Source organism: Centruroides vittatus, unplaced genomic scaffold (genome assembly GCF_030686945.1).
Source record: "Centruroides vittatus isolate TY-2023 unplaced genomic scaffold, ASM3068694v2 scaffold_861, whole genome shotgun sequence".
In the NCBI taxonomy this organism is placed as follows: domain Eukaryota; kingdom Metazoa; phylum Arthropoda; class Arachnida; order Scorpiones; family Buthidae; genus Centruroides; species Centruroides vittatus.
This window is the reverse complement of record NW_027122718.1, coordinates 9,531,818-9,546,309: the sequence shown is the minus strand read 5'-3', so window position 1 is coordinate 9,546,309 and position 14,492 is coordinate 9,531,818. Positions and strand designations below refer to the sequence as shown.

General features: G+C 30.1%; 2 protein-coding genes and 1 pseudogene across 2 annotated transcripts in view; 2 read left to right on the top strand and 1 right to left on the bottom strand.

Annotated features, from left to right (window-relative positions):
• Window positions 1-14,492, bottom strand: part of LOC136989963 (microcephalin-like) — a 305,005-nt gene that overhangs the window by 23,511 nt on the left and 267,002 nt on the right. The gene's annotated exons all lie outside the window — the stretch shown is intronic.
• On the top strand, window positions 1,245-2,467 carry LOC136990156 (kynurenine formamidase-like; annotated as a pseudogene).
• On the top strand, window positions 4,432-5,340 carry LOC136990074 (isatin hydrolase-like). The gene is made up of 2 exons (XM_067288423.1): window positions 4,432-4,625; window positions 4,706-5,340. Exons 1-2 carry the CDS (start codon window positions 4,435-4,437, stop codon window positions 5,286-5,288), a joined length of 774 nt encoding a protein of 257 aa, XP_067144524.1. The 5' UTR covers window positions 4,432-4,434; the 3' UTR covers window positions 5,289-5,340.

The following is a 14,492-nucleotide window of genomic DNA, read 5'->3' as shown; positions in this document are numbered from 1 at the left end:
TTAGATTATAAATAAATAATTTATAATCAGTCTAGTTTATTTAAATATAAATTTAAATGTTTAATGCTTGAATTTGTAATTACGTTTAACAGTCTTTAATGTAGGTTATTATGTTAATTACAATATTTCGCGTAATTGTAATTAAACATTGCTTAATTATATAACTTAGTTAAGATAATAGAAGTTTTTCAATAAATATTTTATTCGGAAAACGAAATAGCTTTACTCAATTGTCACATCTGTATAATTGCAAAACTTCTGTCAATAAAACTTGTGTTATTCTCTATGGTGAGGTGCGTTAATTTATTTTGTAAATGTAAAAGTTATCTAAAAAATCAAAAATAAATTAGCAAAGTACAGTATTTTATTCTAATTTACTCCATTTTTTTTAAAATTTTGAAGAATATTTTCTAATAAAATATCTTTTTCTAAATATATTCTGGTTAGTGTCAATAGTGAATAATATGAATAATAGCAACAGCTACCAGAACAACACGTGAATGGATTTTATTTATTCTTTTATTATTTATTAAATATAGAAACTCCACCTAAATTTACATTAATAACGAACACACATTTAGTTTAACCTAGAACATTTTCAGGTTCACATAATAGAATACATATTTCGTATTTTAAAATCTATTTCTTTTACATTATTATTAAAATTGCTATTTATTTTGAAATGTTTTTATTTAAATAAATATCTGAAATATATAAAATTCGTATAAATTATTTTAATGTTTTAAAAATAATTTATACGATATATTATTGTTTGAAATAAAGATATTTTAAGAAAATATATATTAAAACTTAAATGTTTATAAATAAATTATAAATGAAAGGGTGAGTAGAAAAGTGCTATAAGTCTCTATTAAGGCTGATTGTGATCTCTAACCTCTGTACACGGTCTCCAGCAAATAGCGTTAAAAATATAATGCTTTTTCTATGGAAAAATCAAATTTTATCACGAATATATTCAAGTAATACTATTTGTCGCTTGTACCATTTTTCCACCGAACCCCTCAAATTTAATTGATATAATGCAACATAAATATATATAATAGTTTTTTTATGAATTAAAAGAGTTAATAAATTAATAAAAAGTAAGAAATATCTTGATAAAAATAATTATAAATTATATAGAATGCATATGTAGGAAATATTTAATTTCACATAATGTACTGTACTGTACATTCGCCTATATCATACGTTGTACATGAATTTAAATTATTGTGAAATGTAGTACGTGGGTGTTTACATGGGACGTGGATGTTCCAATAAATATGCCAGAAAGATTATGATAATTTATACGTTCACAAGCAAGGTAAGTTTATTATTTACCAAATAGTCTGACAAAAACACGGATTTATTTTAATTATTATAATATTTAATAATTAAAACAAAACTTTACAGTGATCGAATGAATTTTTTAAAACTTAATTTAATTTACTTTATTAATTTTTTGTAATATTTTATAATTTTATTTCAGGCTTTTAGTTAAAATGGCTGGCAATCTATACAATTTGATTTCTCTTATCTTCATTATTATATTAACAAAGGAAGTATCAATAGCTTGTAAGGTAGTAAATAATAATCCAGGTAATAAAAATTGTTATGTGGATTTATCTCATGCATTGTATCCAGGTATGCTGGTTTTTCCTAACTCGAGTGCATTCAGTATAGTGGTTGTGGCGAAAATTAGAGTCAACGATTCTGTGTAATCTCACTTACTTCTATATTCAACTCTAATAATACAAGTTATATATTAAATTAATTAATGATAATATTTTTCAGGATGTATTTATTTATAAGTTAATTAGTTATTTTATTATTTTTTTTAAGATTTAGAGCAGAAGTTATCAACACACCTACTCACATAGGAACTCACGTAGATGCTCCTTCTCATCTTGTTAAAACGGGAAAGAACATTGACGACATACCAATAGAAAGTTTTATAGGATCCGCTTGTGTTGTTAATATTGCTGATAAGTCTTACGTCGACCCATATGCAAAATTAACAAAGTATGATTTAATGTTATAGAAATAATCAAATGGTGATTTTTGTTGCGATTTTCTCTTAGTTCGAACTGACTGGGACAGATTTTGGGGTGATCGACTTCAATATATAGGGCCAAATAATAATACATTACGATTTCCAAGTATTTCTACCAAAGCTGCTGAGTGGATCGTGGATAATACTAATATTAGCGGTGTTGGAATCGATACATTATCTGTAGATATACCAGTCGAATTACCTGTTCATAAAATATTACTTTGTAAAAACTTGCTGGTATTTGAAAATTTAGCTAATTTAAAACAATTTCCATCAACAGGTGCCAGGTTATATGCTGTACCTATTAATATTGAAGGTGCAAGTGGAGCACCTGCAAGAGTTTTTGCAAAAATATAAATTTCACGTATAGACTGGATAAAAGCCGAACTTTTCCGAACTCGAAATTCTCGTTAAGTTAAATTTTATTGATATTTAACTTCAATACGCTCAATATATTTTGTGTTTCTTTATTTTCTTCAAAATTAGTCATTAAGCACAAAAAACTTTCGATTTATAAAGGCATTAAATTTCATGTTAAATGTAAGCAGTTCAATAAAATGTAATAAAACGTAATAAAAATATACAGAATAAAATATCAAAAGATGTAAATTTTATGATTTTAAAAAATAACAATTCAATCAGGAAAATAAACATCTGTTATTTCTGTATGTACAGATGTTAGTGTGTTTGTGTGTGTGGGAAGAGCACGACTTTGTTCGCCCAATTTCAAGCTTAATAACTCCTGTGCCTTTTGTCGAAAATTTTCTGAAATTTTTCAGGGGGGTTTGTGTATTAGGGAGAATGATGCTACTAAATTTTGGTGGTTAAAGGTCGACGGGGTAGGGAGATAGAGAGGGTCGTTAAATGTCCGGAGTACGGTTAGACTTAAATATATGTATATAAAACTAATCTCTATCCTCAAAATTAAGTTTTTTGCCATTTAATAATTATTAATCATATAAAAGATTATTAATAAAATATCATAAGAGATGGCGCCACACGCAATTTTAACTTTTTGCCGGGATAGTTACGTAACTCGTTGCTGTAATTTTTCTTCAAAGAAATGGTCTTAAAATTGAAAAACACTTTATATAAAATATATATTCTTAATATTATTTACAACGATATTTCTATACAATAGAGAACTTTCCAAACTCTTTATCTTTGTTAATACACTAAAAGGAATACAAGGATCATGATTTACAGGTTGAGAAAAAATCCTTAATATGATCTATTAATAATTATATTTAAGAATTATTATAAAAGTTTAATGTGCTTTAAATTTCTTTGTTTATCAAATAATTTTTTAAATTTAAAAATGCACTAAAATGTACTAAAAACTTTCTATTGTAAAATAATAATAATAATCTATCAGGAAAATAAATTTATACTCTTAAAATGTTTCGTAATTATTTTAAAATTACTCAATCGTATTATTTATAGTCTTATCTATTAATTGTAACATAGCAAAGATAATTATATAAACCGGTTTTTAATGTAAGCTATAGCTGTAGGTTATTATTTTCTGTGTAATGTAGTCTATATATAAGAAAATTAAATTTGATAAAATATGTATACAGGTTATGTATATATATATATATAGGCTATATCAATGTAAAATATTTAAATATTTGTGAACTTATGAATCAAAATTAATAGCCAAAAATTAAGAATTATTTCATTAATTTTTTAAATAACAAGCATAAAAAGTCAACGAACTTTCCGGTGTTACTATAGGAAAATTTGCTATTTTGAGTCACTTTTCTGATACTAATTTTAGAAAATACCTTTCTTATGACTTTGAAACAGTATTCCATTTTTTAAAAATAATAATATTTCCTTTTAAAGACATTTAAATTTTTGTTTATATATTTGAAATTAAATATAAAATCGATCTTATTTTTGTATATGATCAAGCAACACGATTAAGTTTCTTTATTTTTTTATTAATTAATAATAATTCAATTTATAAATGACATAATTTTGAAGACAAAGGATTAACATTTTTATATTTTAAACTTTATTTATTACAAAATATGTATTTATTTTTCCTAATATTGTTCAATGCACTTAAGAGGTTAAATTAAGTATAATAGATGAACTCATTCAGAACAGTAACCTTATTACGAAAGATATCATTTCACTTGCTATCACACTTAAGTACAAACTTATCTTCAAGTAAGTCGCTTTAAATTAATTAAAAAAAACACTTTTTAATATAAGTTATGGCATATTTTTATATATTTGCTTTATTTTTTATGCCCTTAGAATTAAACTAGGTGATATGTGTAAAAGTAGTTGCTTCTATTTTATTTATAGATATTTTTATACGTGATATATAATAAATTATTTTGTTAAATATATTTTTTTCTAGCATTTCGATGGAGAATTATCGTTCGAAATTAATTATTCTATGGTTATTTATGTTTATAATAAAGAGAACAACGTGTGATGAACACGGAAAAATCGTATTTGTAGACTTATCTCATACGATCACTAGAAACATTCCAGTCTTTCCTGATTTGGCTAAATTTCGAATTAAAATTGCTGATAATAATTTAAATAATTCGTTGTGAGTAAATCTAATATATAGATAGTTATTACTAATTAAATTGGCCCGAATTAAAGTAAAAATTTATTTATTTATCTTAGATACAAAACGGAAAACATATACACTACAACTCATATTGGGACTCACGTAGATGCCCCGTCACATTTATATCCATCGGGATGGAATATAAGTAACATTCCTTTACAGAGATTTATTGCACCAGCAGTTGTTGTGGATATCAGACATAAAACTTATAGTAATCCACGTGCGAAGCTTACACCCCAAGATTTGATAGAATGGGAAAAAGAAAACGGAGAAATTCTTCCTGGTTCCATTCTTCTGATACTTACAGGTTGGGATCGTTACTGGAACGACGAAGCTAAGTATATAAGTGCTAATATAGACTATAGTGAATTTTTCTTTCCGAGTGTCTCTGAAGAAGCTGCACGATGGATAATTCGTAACAGAGATGTATATGGAGTTGGAATAGATACAATATCTTTTGATAGGAAACCGAATTTAATGGTTCATCGTATATTTCTTGGTCATTCTTTATATTTAATCGAGAATTTAACGAACTTGCATCATATACCTAAAACTGGTTGTACGTTATACGTAATGCCCATTAAAATTAAAGGGGCAAGCGGTGCTCCTGCTAGAATTTTAGCGGCATTCATTAAATAGATTTAATGAAATTATTGTTTTCTAGAAAATAAATATGAATATGCTAAATAAAGTAATTTAAAGCAATATACGCCTATTTAAAAATTAAACTTATGTTATTTTTTTATTAAAATTATTTAATCACATATAAAAGCAAACACTATAAACGTTACTGATCAAATGATACAGCAGGATTCTTATCGGGCAACAACACAGCTAATTAATTACTAAGATATCATGCAAACTGCACTAGACGTAGGCGATTTAGTCATAATCCTGTGTTAAGTTTAATAATTAGAAATAAATTAAATTAATTTAAAATATTATTGAAATATCCTGCGTGGGAAGTCCGGATAGCGTAAACGGTAACGCATAAACAAGAGTTATGGGTTCGATTTCCGTTCCGGGACGATCCTAAATTAAATTAATCTATTCCCAATTATTAAATATAACACGAAATGGAGACTAAAGGCGCCTAGCTATTTTTAAATTACAATAATAGGTTGTTATTGTCACTTAAGTAAGAACTGAAAATAGCGCTATGCAATGGCTTTGAAGTGCAGTGATCGGCAAATTAGTTATTTGTAAATAAGTTATTGTTATCCAAAAATAACTGGAGAAAATAATAACTGTTACTAGTAATGTGCGATAAATTTAAAACCTTTGATGGATTCTTTTATTCACACTCTTCTTAATCTGACAAAATCGAGTGAAAAGTCCACGATAGTATGCATATTTTAAAAACACAACACGTTTTCCGTAAAATGATTTAATATTTATTTGTTATATCATAAAATTTTTAACAAATCTTTATTTAGAACAAAGTGTCTTTGAAAGTGTGTCGAAGGAATAAATAGAATGCTTTAGTTTTTATTTTTTTTCTCCTGATGAGTATCTACATTTTTACTAAAAAGAGTAATTCTTTAATTATTCTCATGGGAGTGATATTAGGACGATTTATACGTGAGACATAACTGACATATACTTTTTAATTAAAAGAAAAAACTACAGGAAGAATTTTAGAAATTATTCAGCTGTTCAACTAGTTCCGTTTAAGTCCAACTTTACCTATTAACGTTGATTTTTCTGGCTTTTCTTTTCTTTTCTTTTTATCTTCAACTAAAATTTCCTGGATTCCACTTTTCGGTGGTTTGGTTTGGTTTAGTGGGATAAATAAATAGATCAACCTTTGATTTCAAAAATACAGTAGAGCGTCGATAAGTGGAACCAATTGGGGACTGGGGTCCTTCCAGTTAATGATTTGTTCAAGTTTCCGACTTTGTACGAAAAAATACATTAACCTGTCCGATGTTCAAATTTTTCTCCGTTGCGTATCGCTTCCTGTTGAATTTTTCTCCGTTGCGTGTCGCTTCGTGTTGAATTTTCGTCGATTTTAAGCCTAACGAAAATTTTTATAATAATCATTGAGGCTATCGTATCGTTAAAAATTATTTCTGCATTTTGTATAAACAAAATAAATATATTAAAGAATATAAAAAACATGAAAATTATACTTTAGAAGTAAATTTAGTATCAAAAACATTCGATTCAGCACGACACAGTCCGACTGAAAATCGTTCCACTTTCCGGCCATTCCACTTACTGACGTTCCACTTATCGACGCTCTACTGTAACTAAATTCTTCTAAAATATAACTAAAATATTTTAAATCAATATTAAATAAGTAGAATTTGTTTATAAAAATAAACTAGGATATCGCGCGACTTTATCGTATCGCGATAGAATTGAAGCGGAACCGGAAAGAAAGAAGAGATCTTTGTACTTGTTAGACACGGAGAAGAAGACCCTTGTACCCGTTGGAAGATGAACTTTGCACTTGCCTCCACAAAAGAGACTACCTTGCTTCTACATATGAAGCTAGAGCATTTGGCACCAAGGACAAACTTTAAAAGCTTATCCAAAAGTCACCATATTTATTAGTTTGTTACAAATTTAAAAATTACAAAATTAGTTTGTATTAATATAATGCGTATCATATTTCATAATATAGTTTTTCATGTATTCGTGTGTGACCGTTTTCTATAAATTTATTAGTTCACCCATGCAACAAATTTTGGAATTTTGGTACTCTATAATCTTGGCGCTCTGGGCACTTGTTCCCTCTGCTCCTACGTTTCCTCGACTCTGTTTGTACTTGCCGGCCATGGAAAAGTTGATTCTTGCACTGGTACGGAGATACGATCCTTGTATTTACCGACACAGAGAGGCAAGGATCTTGTTCGTTTTTCGCGCCTATTTTTTGTTAGACGGACATCATGCTGAATTTTTTTATTTTCCTTCCTAAATTCCGTTATGAGACTGATAACGGAAGTAGACCTAACGAAAATGTCCGAGGGACAAAGCGATTCGGTCTACCTCTTGGAAGGATCGGTTTTTCCTGAAGAGGGTCAGTTCAGCAGGAAGCATAATAGCAGGTGCGGTAGGAGGCCCAAACACGGCCGGGCCTAAAGGAACGCTACTGGCCCAACTCTGGATTGGACAATCGTTAAGCCTGAAGAATCCCTTAAAAGGAGGGACAACGATCGAAAATGGAGTTTTTTCGTCCGAACTGTCGCAGCGTACCAAGACGAAAGACAGTACAAGAACTTCATCTGAACTTTTGAAAAGGGAGCTTCAGCCGGACTTCTGGAAAGAGGAAGAGAAAGCAAAATACAGTGGAAAACCTTGTCTGGACTTTAAAGATGGAAGGAGAAGGAAGAACTTTGTGTTGGGACAATACGGACTCATTCGTTGATGCGGTCCGAATATACAGTACGTGGAAAATAAAAACGATTGATCAATAAGTTCTGGTCGTAAGGTACTTTTCTGGAAAACTAGGACTACTCATTTGTTAGCGGGAGGAGAAAGACTTCTGATTAGGGCTTCTCCAAACTGGATATTTTGTTGGGTTAAAAAAGCGTTAGAGTTTGTGGTGAAACAAATAGAAACAACAGAATTCTAAAACCCAAATTATATTTTAAACAAAAAAGGACGATACAAATGAGTAGTGGCCATCTTGCCGAGATTTTCCAAAGGTCTTCCCCGAAGGATTCCCCAAGAAAAACAAACATCGCTCTCTCGCATCAGTTAAATATTGTAATCGCGCAGTTTTCTTTTTTATGTAGTTTTAATTCTTTAATTGTAAATGCTAATAAAAAGTAAAATCGTCATTAAGTCCGAACCTACTGGAGATATACACGACCCCCTCTATTTTCCCACTCCGTGGACCTTTAATCACCAAAATTTAATAGTATCAATGTCCCTAAACAAACCTCCCTGCAAAATTTCAGAAATTTTCGAAGAAAGCACAGGAGTTATTAAGCTTCTAAAAAGGTGAACAAAATCATGATCCATACACTCCTATACACGCACACTAACATCTATACATACAGGAAAATAAACCCGAATGTTTGCACCTGATTCCTGAGCTTTTGAAAATGGTTTAAACCAGTGGTTCTCAGAGTGGGCGCTACCGCCCTCCTGTGGGCAGTGAGTAAATCTAGGGGGCGCTGGAGGCAGGGTACTGAACGGTGACCAAAATGCAAAAAGTTGGGATCACTGACAGCCGTTCCCTTTCCTCTGTTAAACGGTTTAGTCATAATCCTGTGTTAAATTTAATAATTAGAAATAAATTATTAATTTAAAATATCATTGAAATATTCTGAGTGGGAGGTCCGGATAGCGTAGGCGGTAACGCATAAACAAGAGTTATGGGTTCGATTTCCGATCCGGGACGATCCTAAATTAAATTAATCTATTCCCAATTATTAAATATAACACGAAATGGAGACTAAAGGCGCCTAGCTATTTTTAAATTACAATAATAGGTTGTTATTGTCACTTAAGTAAGAACTGAAAATAGCGCTATGCAATGGCTTTGAAGTGCAGTGATAGAGGAAACATTGCGTTTAATGGTTTCCAGATGTTGAGAACAATGTACTAATGGCACAAAGTGTGAGATAAATTCTAAGAATATTTCCAATCCTTTCTCACACAAGAGAAAATGGATTAGGGGGAGTTGGGTATAACTTTATGGAACAAAGGGGGCGGTGGATCGAAAAAGTTTGGGAATCACTGGTTTAAACTTCTAGCCTGATGGCATAAGTAGTGGAAGGGATATCTTCAGTTCTGATTACTGCTGATAATCCTGGTAATGCTATAAAGCGGGGCCAGAGTATGTGCGTTTGCACCTTAAAATAAATAATTGAATTGAAATTGAATTGAAATACTGCTGATAATAGGAGCAGGGAATCAAATCAAATCCTAAAAATTGTGTCCGAATTGAAGTTTTATAGTTTGGGGAAAAGGCTGAACTATTTCTTAAAATCAATATTATTGATCAGTCAGAAATAGACAAAAAAATTTTAAATTGTTTGGTATTTTATATTGAATTAGCTGTTCAAATGAGAAAAAGATTTGAATTTAATGATCCAGCATTGAAATTTTCGGGTAATTTTCATCCTAAAGTTGTAGTAAGCGAAAAAGTAAATTATATTCTCGATATAATTTTTTTTCCAAAACTTAAACAGCGAATTGACGTTGAAAAATTAAATTAACCACTTGGTCTATTCGCAACGACTGCCGGTTATTGTTTACATCAAATAATATAAGTCACCTTTGATTCTAAGACACACTGCTACTTTAGACAATGAAAAATATATAAAAAATTGAGACTTAGAAATGAAAAAATGTAGGTATTTTCATTTTTACCTTCTCAGCTGTTATATATAACAGAGTGAAAGTATAGCAATCGGTCAGAAAATGATCCCCAAAAATTTTGTTCACCCAATTTAAAGCTTGATAACTCCCGTAGTTTTTTTCGCAAATATCTGAAATTTTGCAGGGAGATTTGTGAATTAGGGGGATTGATGCTATTAAATTTTTGAGTTAAAGATCAAAAGGATTATGGAGGTAGCGGGATCGTATATCATATCTCGAGTGGGGTCGGACTTAATGACGATTTTACTCTTTATTACCATTTACACCTTTTTATAAACTATACCGTCAGAATTAAGCTTTTAGCCATTTTACATTAGTTAATAATATAAAGAGTTTTTAACGAAATATCATAACAGATGGCGCCACGCGTAATTTTGAATGTTGTTACAGGGAAAGTTATTCAACTCGTTGCTGGATATTTTTCAATGTAATTATAAAATGTAAAATTAACCTCTTCGTTATTTCTCAACTATCCATATAGTAAAATATACCTAACACTGTAATAAAATGCATTTTGATAGAAATCCTAGTTCTATTTAAAATAGGAGAAAGATTTCTAATTACAAAGTTCTGGCAATTCTAATTACAGAAACAATTATTTTGTATTAATTAAAAATAAAAATTATTTTGAAAAAAAAAATGTTTAAATTATTATAATTAATTTAAATAGAATTTATAAATATTTATATTAAAAAAATATATTATAAATTTTATAAGTTTATGAATAATTTTGCATTTGAAATACAAAATTTATTTACCATTAATATAAATATATATAGTTTTATTATTTAAATTACAAAACTTGACATTTTGCTATTGTATATTTTAATAATTTATCATATTGAAAAAATAAAAACTATTTTATAATAAATTTTTTGAAAATTTTTATACGTTACACACCAAACTTTTATTTGACACTAGGTTATTTATTATCCTACTTTACTTATTATTTATGTGTATTATGAATTATGAATTGTTTACAGTATTCTGTCTGTTGTTATCTTACAATGGAAAAAAAATATTTATGAATTGCTAAATTTATTATTATTCTTCGCATGTATCTAAGCATCCTTTGTTTTAATATTTATAGAAAAAATAATAATAACAACAACAATAACAAAGAAAAACAGATTAAAATTACACCAAACTTAATGATATTCGAAAAAAAGAAAAGAAATTCTGTTTCGAATATCATTGAGTTTGGATTTCATTTCATCTTCATGAAATAATTTTCAATTATTTATTATTTAGACGAGAGATGGCATTGCAATCCAAGAATTTATAAAGATTCCGTGTACTTGATAAATAATAACATTACGAATATAAATAAATAAATACAATATTCTTGATTTAAAATAATTTTGATGGAAGTAGATTTATAGCAAATAATTGAATCGTTTTAGCGAAATATAACGTCAAAATTCTGATGCATTTCAATAATACTGATATAAGATACAAGTATTTTTGTACTGTACAGTACACGACATAACCTATAAAACAAAAGTTTTCTGTAATAATTAATATTTCGAAAAATATTTTTGTACATAATTAAATCCTGCATTTGGTTATGTTTATCATGTTTCGAAGCGGGGGATTTCAAGGTTGTAGCACTTCCTTAAAATAAAATGCATTGTCATATGACTTAGAAGACTGAAACTATGGTAACATACCTATCTTAATTATATTGATAAGTGGATAAAATTTGACTTCCAAGATTTGAGGACATTATACAAAGCAAGTTAAATAAAAGCATTTAATAATAATAATAATAATAAAATTCAATTGTAAACTTAAATATAACAGCGATACAAGTTTTTTTTCTTGTTTTTTTTTAATTGGTAACCTGAGATTTCCTTGTTTTTATGTTTGTGTTAATAGCATATACAGTAGAAATACATACAACTAGCAGGTAAACCCGGCGTTGCCCGGGCAAAATATAACAACAACAAAAATTAAGATTATTAGATTATTTTGTACTTCTAATCTTTCTATTATATTACATTACACTGTTTATATAAAGAGTTTGTTTATTTCAGCCTACCATTGTCACGTTTATCGCGATATTCGGATGGTACGAAATGGCACAAATTCATTGGTCAAGTAGACAGCAATTGAAAATATATCTTACATTTTTCACATATAATATTTCTAATGTTAACTCTAAGAAACTGTACCATTCACAGCCGAATATCAAACGGTAATCTGCCAACCAATCAAATTTCGCAAAAAAACGGACTAAATATTGAAACTCGGCACCCTCGAAAACCATTTAAATCATGTTTGGTGCTGGTCAGTAATCTTGTATTATGTAATTTTCCTATTCGAATGTCACCATACCGCTGGGTCAGATAGAAAGAAGGGAATATTGCGGAATGAAGATATTCGACCAAAAGTAGTCGTTGATTTCTAGGAAGAGAAAATGGTCAACGACTAACGAATACCGGTCTACTATAAATATTTGAAAAGTAATCCGTGTTGGATAGGTTGTGATGACCCCTCATGGGATCGAAGTTGCTAATCTTAACGTTCATATAAAACTTGTTTAAATTAAAAAGTCTTGTAAAAATGCGAGAAGAATTGCTTTTATGTGATAATAAAGTGTTTATAGTTTTGCAGTAGATTGTTTAAACTACGTGAGAATTATGTTCTCATTATGTACAGTACATATGCAGTGTATACGAATGTCGGCATTAGAGAAAGAATTTTGTCTGTAGGTAAAAATAAATGTTTTCTGAATAATCTTTTACTAAGTTTGTCTATATTTCACCCACTATAGACTGTTAGGGATAAAATTTCTATACTTGCTGGGTTTGTTACTACGGTAAATAAACTGTAAATTGCAAGCACAAATTCAAATGCATTGCTAAGCTTAATAGCAAGATGGAGAAAATCTTCAAAGATTACAGTGGAGATAGTTGATATAGCGCATCAGAGGAAATTGTTACAGTATAACAACTTACCTTAGCAGACATGAAAAACTTTAAACTTTTTAGGCAGTGTACCTAGCTTATTGAATACAGTATGTAAATTATATTTGGAGATTATTTATTAAGTAAATTATTTTGATATTATTGCCATTTCTTATTACAAACGAAAAACCCAAAGAAAAATAATCCCAGCATGTTTAGCCACGTCGGTACAGATTGACACGACTAAGCAAGTTCTACAAGATATTCAATTCCGAGTGTTGCAAAGGACTTTGATATAAATTTTATGGCACTACAGAGATTTTGCACAAAAACTAGATCCGGTAAGAAGCAACAGCTCTGGATAACTGAAAACAGAAAGACTCTTTAACTTTGCTCTAATTCTCCAATTTCAAGTGTAATTTGACTACATTCTACACACTTTTATAATTTTCATTTGAAATTAATAATGTTTTAATATTAAGTACCGGTATCTCTCAGCCAGCACCATTCCTTATAGATTCCCAGCAGAAGGCCATCCACCCAGGACTTAAAACAGGCAAATAGGCTTTTGTTTAGTTCTTTTCGCCCTGTGGGCACTAAGAGGGCCTCGTTTTAGCAAGACCATTATGGGTTCGGCCAGGCCCACAATGGGGTGGCCGGGTGATGAGGGACGGAGCCTGATATACCCGGACGGACCACCCCCGAAAAATTCCTGAGAATTTTTCGATCCCGTCGGATTTGATACCGAGTCCCCCAAAAGCGGTAGGCTGTCACCTTGACCGCTTGGCCATCAGGCAAATAGGCTGATCCGCTGACAAAGACTTACGTAAAGTTGAATGAAAAGAAGTAAGGAAGTGTAAAAATGTTATATGTATTTACGAACAATCTCCAAAAATACTTATTAGAAACAGAATACTATGCAAAAAATGCCAAAAAAATTTGAAAAAGAGTAAAAAATACAAGTAACAAGATATCTTCGTCTGCAAACTAAAAAGCAAACGAAACGCAAACTGCTGATGAATGTTAGAACGTGACCCCCTAAATTTTTAAATTTTTGGGCTTAGGACACATTGAAACGTCGAAAAATGAAAGAAAAAGAAATCGGGGAATTTTTCTGTATTAAGGATGTTAGTGTGTGTGGGGGGCACGATTTCGTTTACCTTGTATGAAGAAAAAACCCAGAACTTTTTTGCATTTTTCGATGTTTCAAGGTCCCAAAAATGTAAAAATCTTGGGAGAGGTCATTTTTGACCAATCGCCATACTTTCCCTCTGTTATATGTAATAGCCAGGAAAGTAAAAGGCTTTTTAACTTCTTATAACTTTATAAATGGGGCTGGATATCCGAGAAAAATGAGGTCGCCAACTTTTTGTCCTGAGAATTTAGAATTGAATTTGGCAGGCAAAAAACTTTATGAAGTTTTCATGGGTGGTTTGTCCAGGATATGTTGGGCCCGGTCAACATATCCCGGACAAACACCCATCATTTGGCCAAATCATCGGAATCCATCATTTGGACAAACCACCGGAACTCAGTATTTGGCCAGACCCACTCAATATAGGCCTGGCCAAATGATGGGTTCAGAAAAAAAACGGTC

What these genes read in the sequence shown, in the direction of transcription:
- LOC136990074 (XM_067288423.1), top strand. Translation starts at nt 4,435, where the DNA reads ATGGAGAATTATCGTTCGAAATTAATTATTCTATGGTTATTTATGTTT. An exon ending in AATAATTTAAATAATTCGTT is followed by an intron (nt 4,626 to 4,705) that starts GTGAGTAAATCT and finishes TATTTATCTTAG; the next exon opens with ATACAAAACGGAAAACATAT.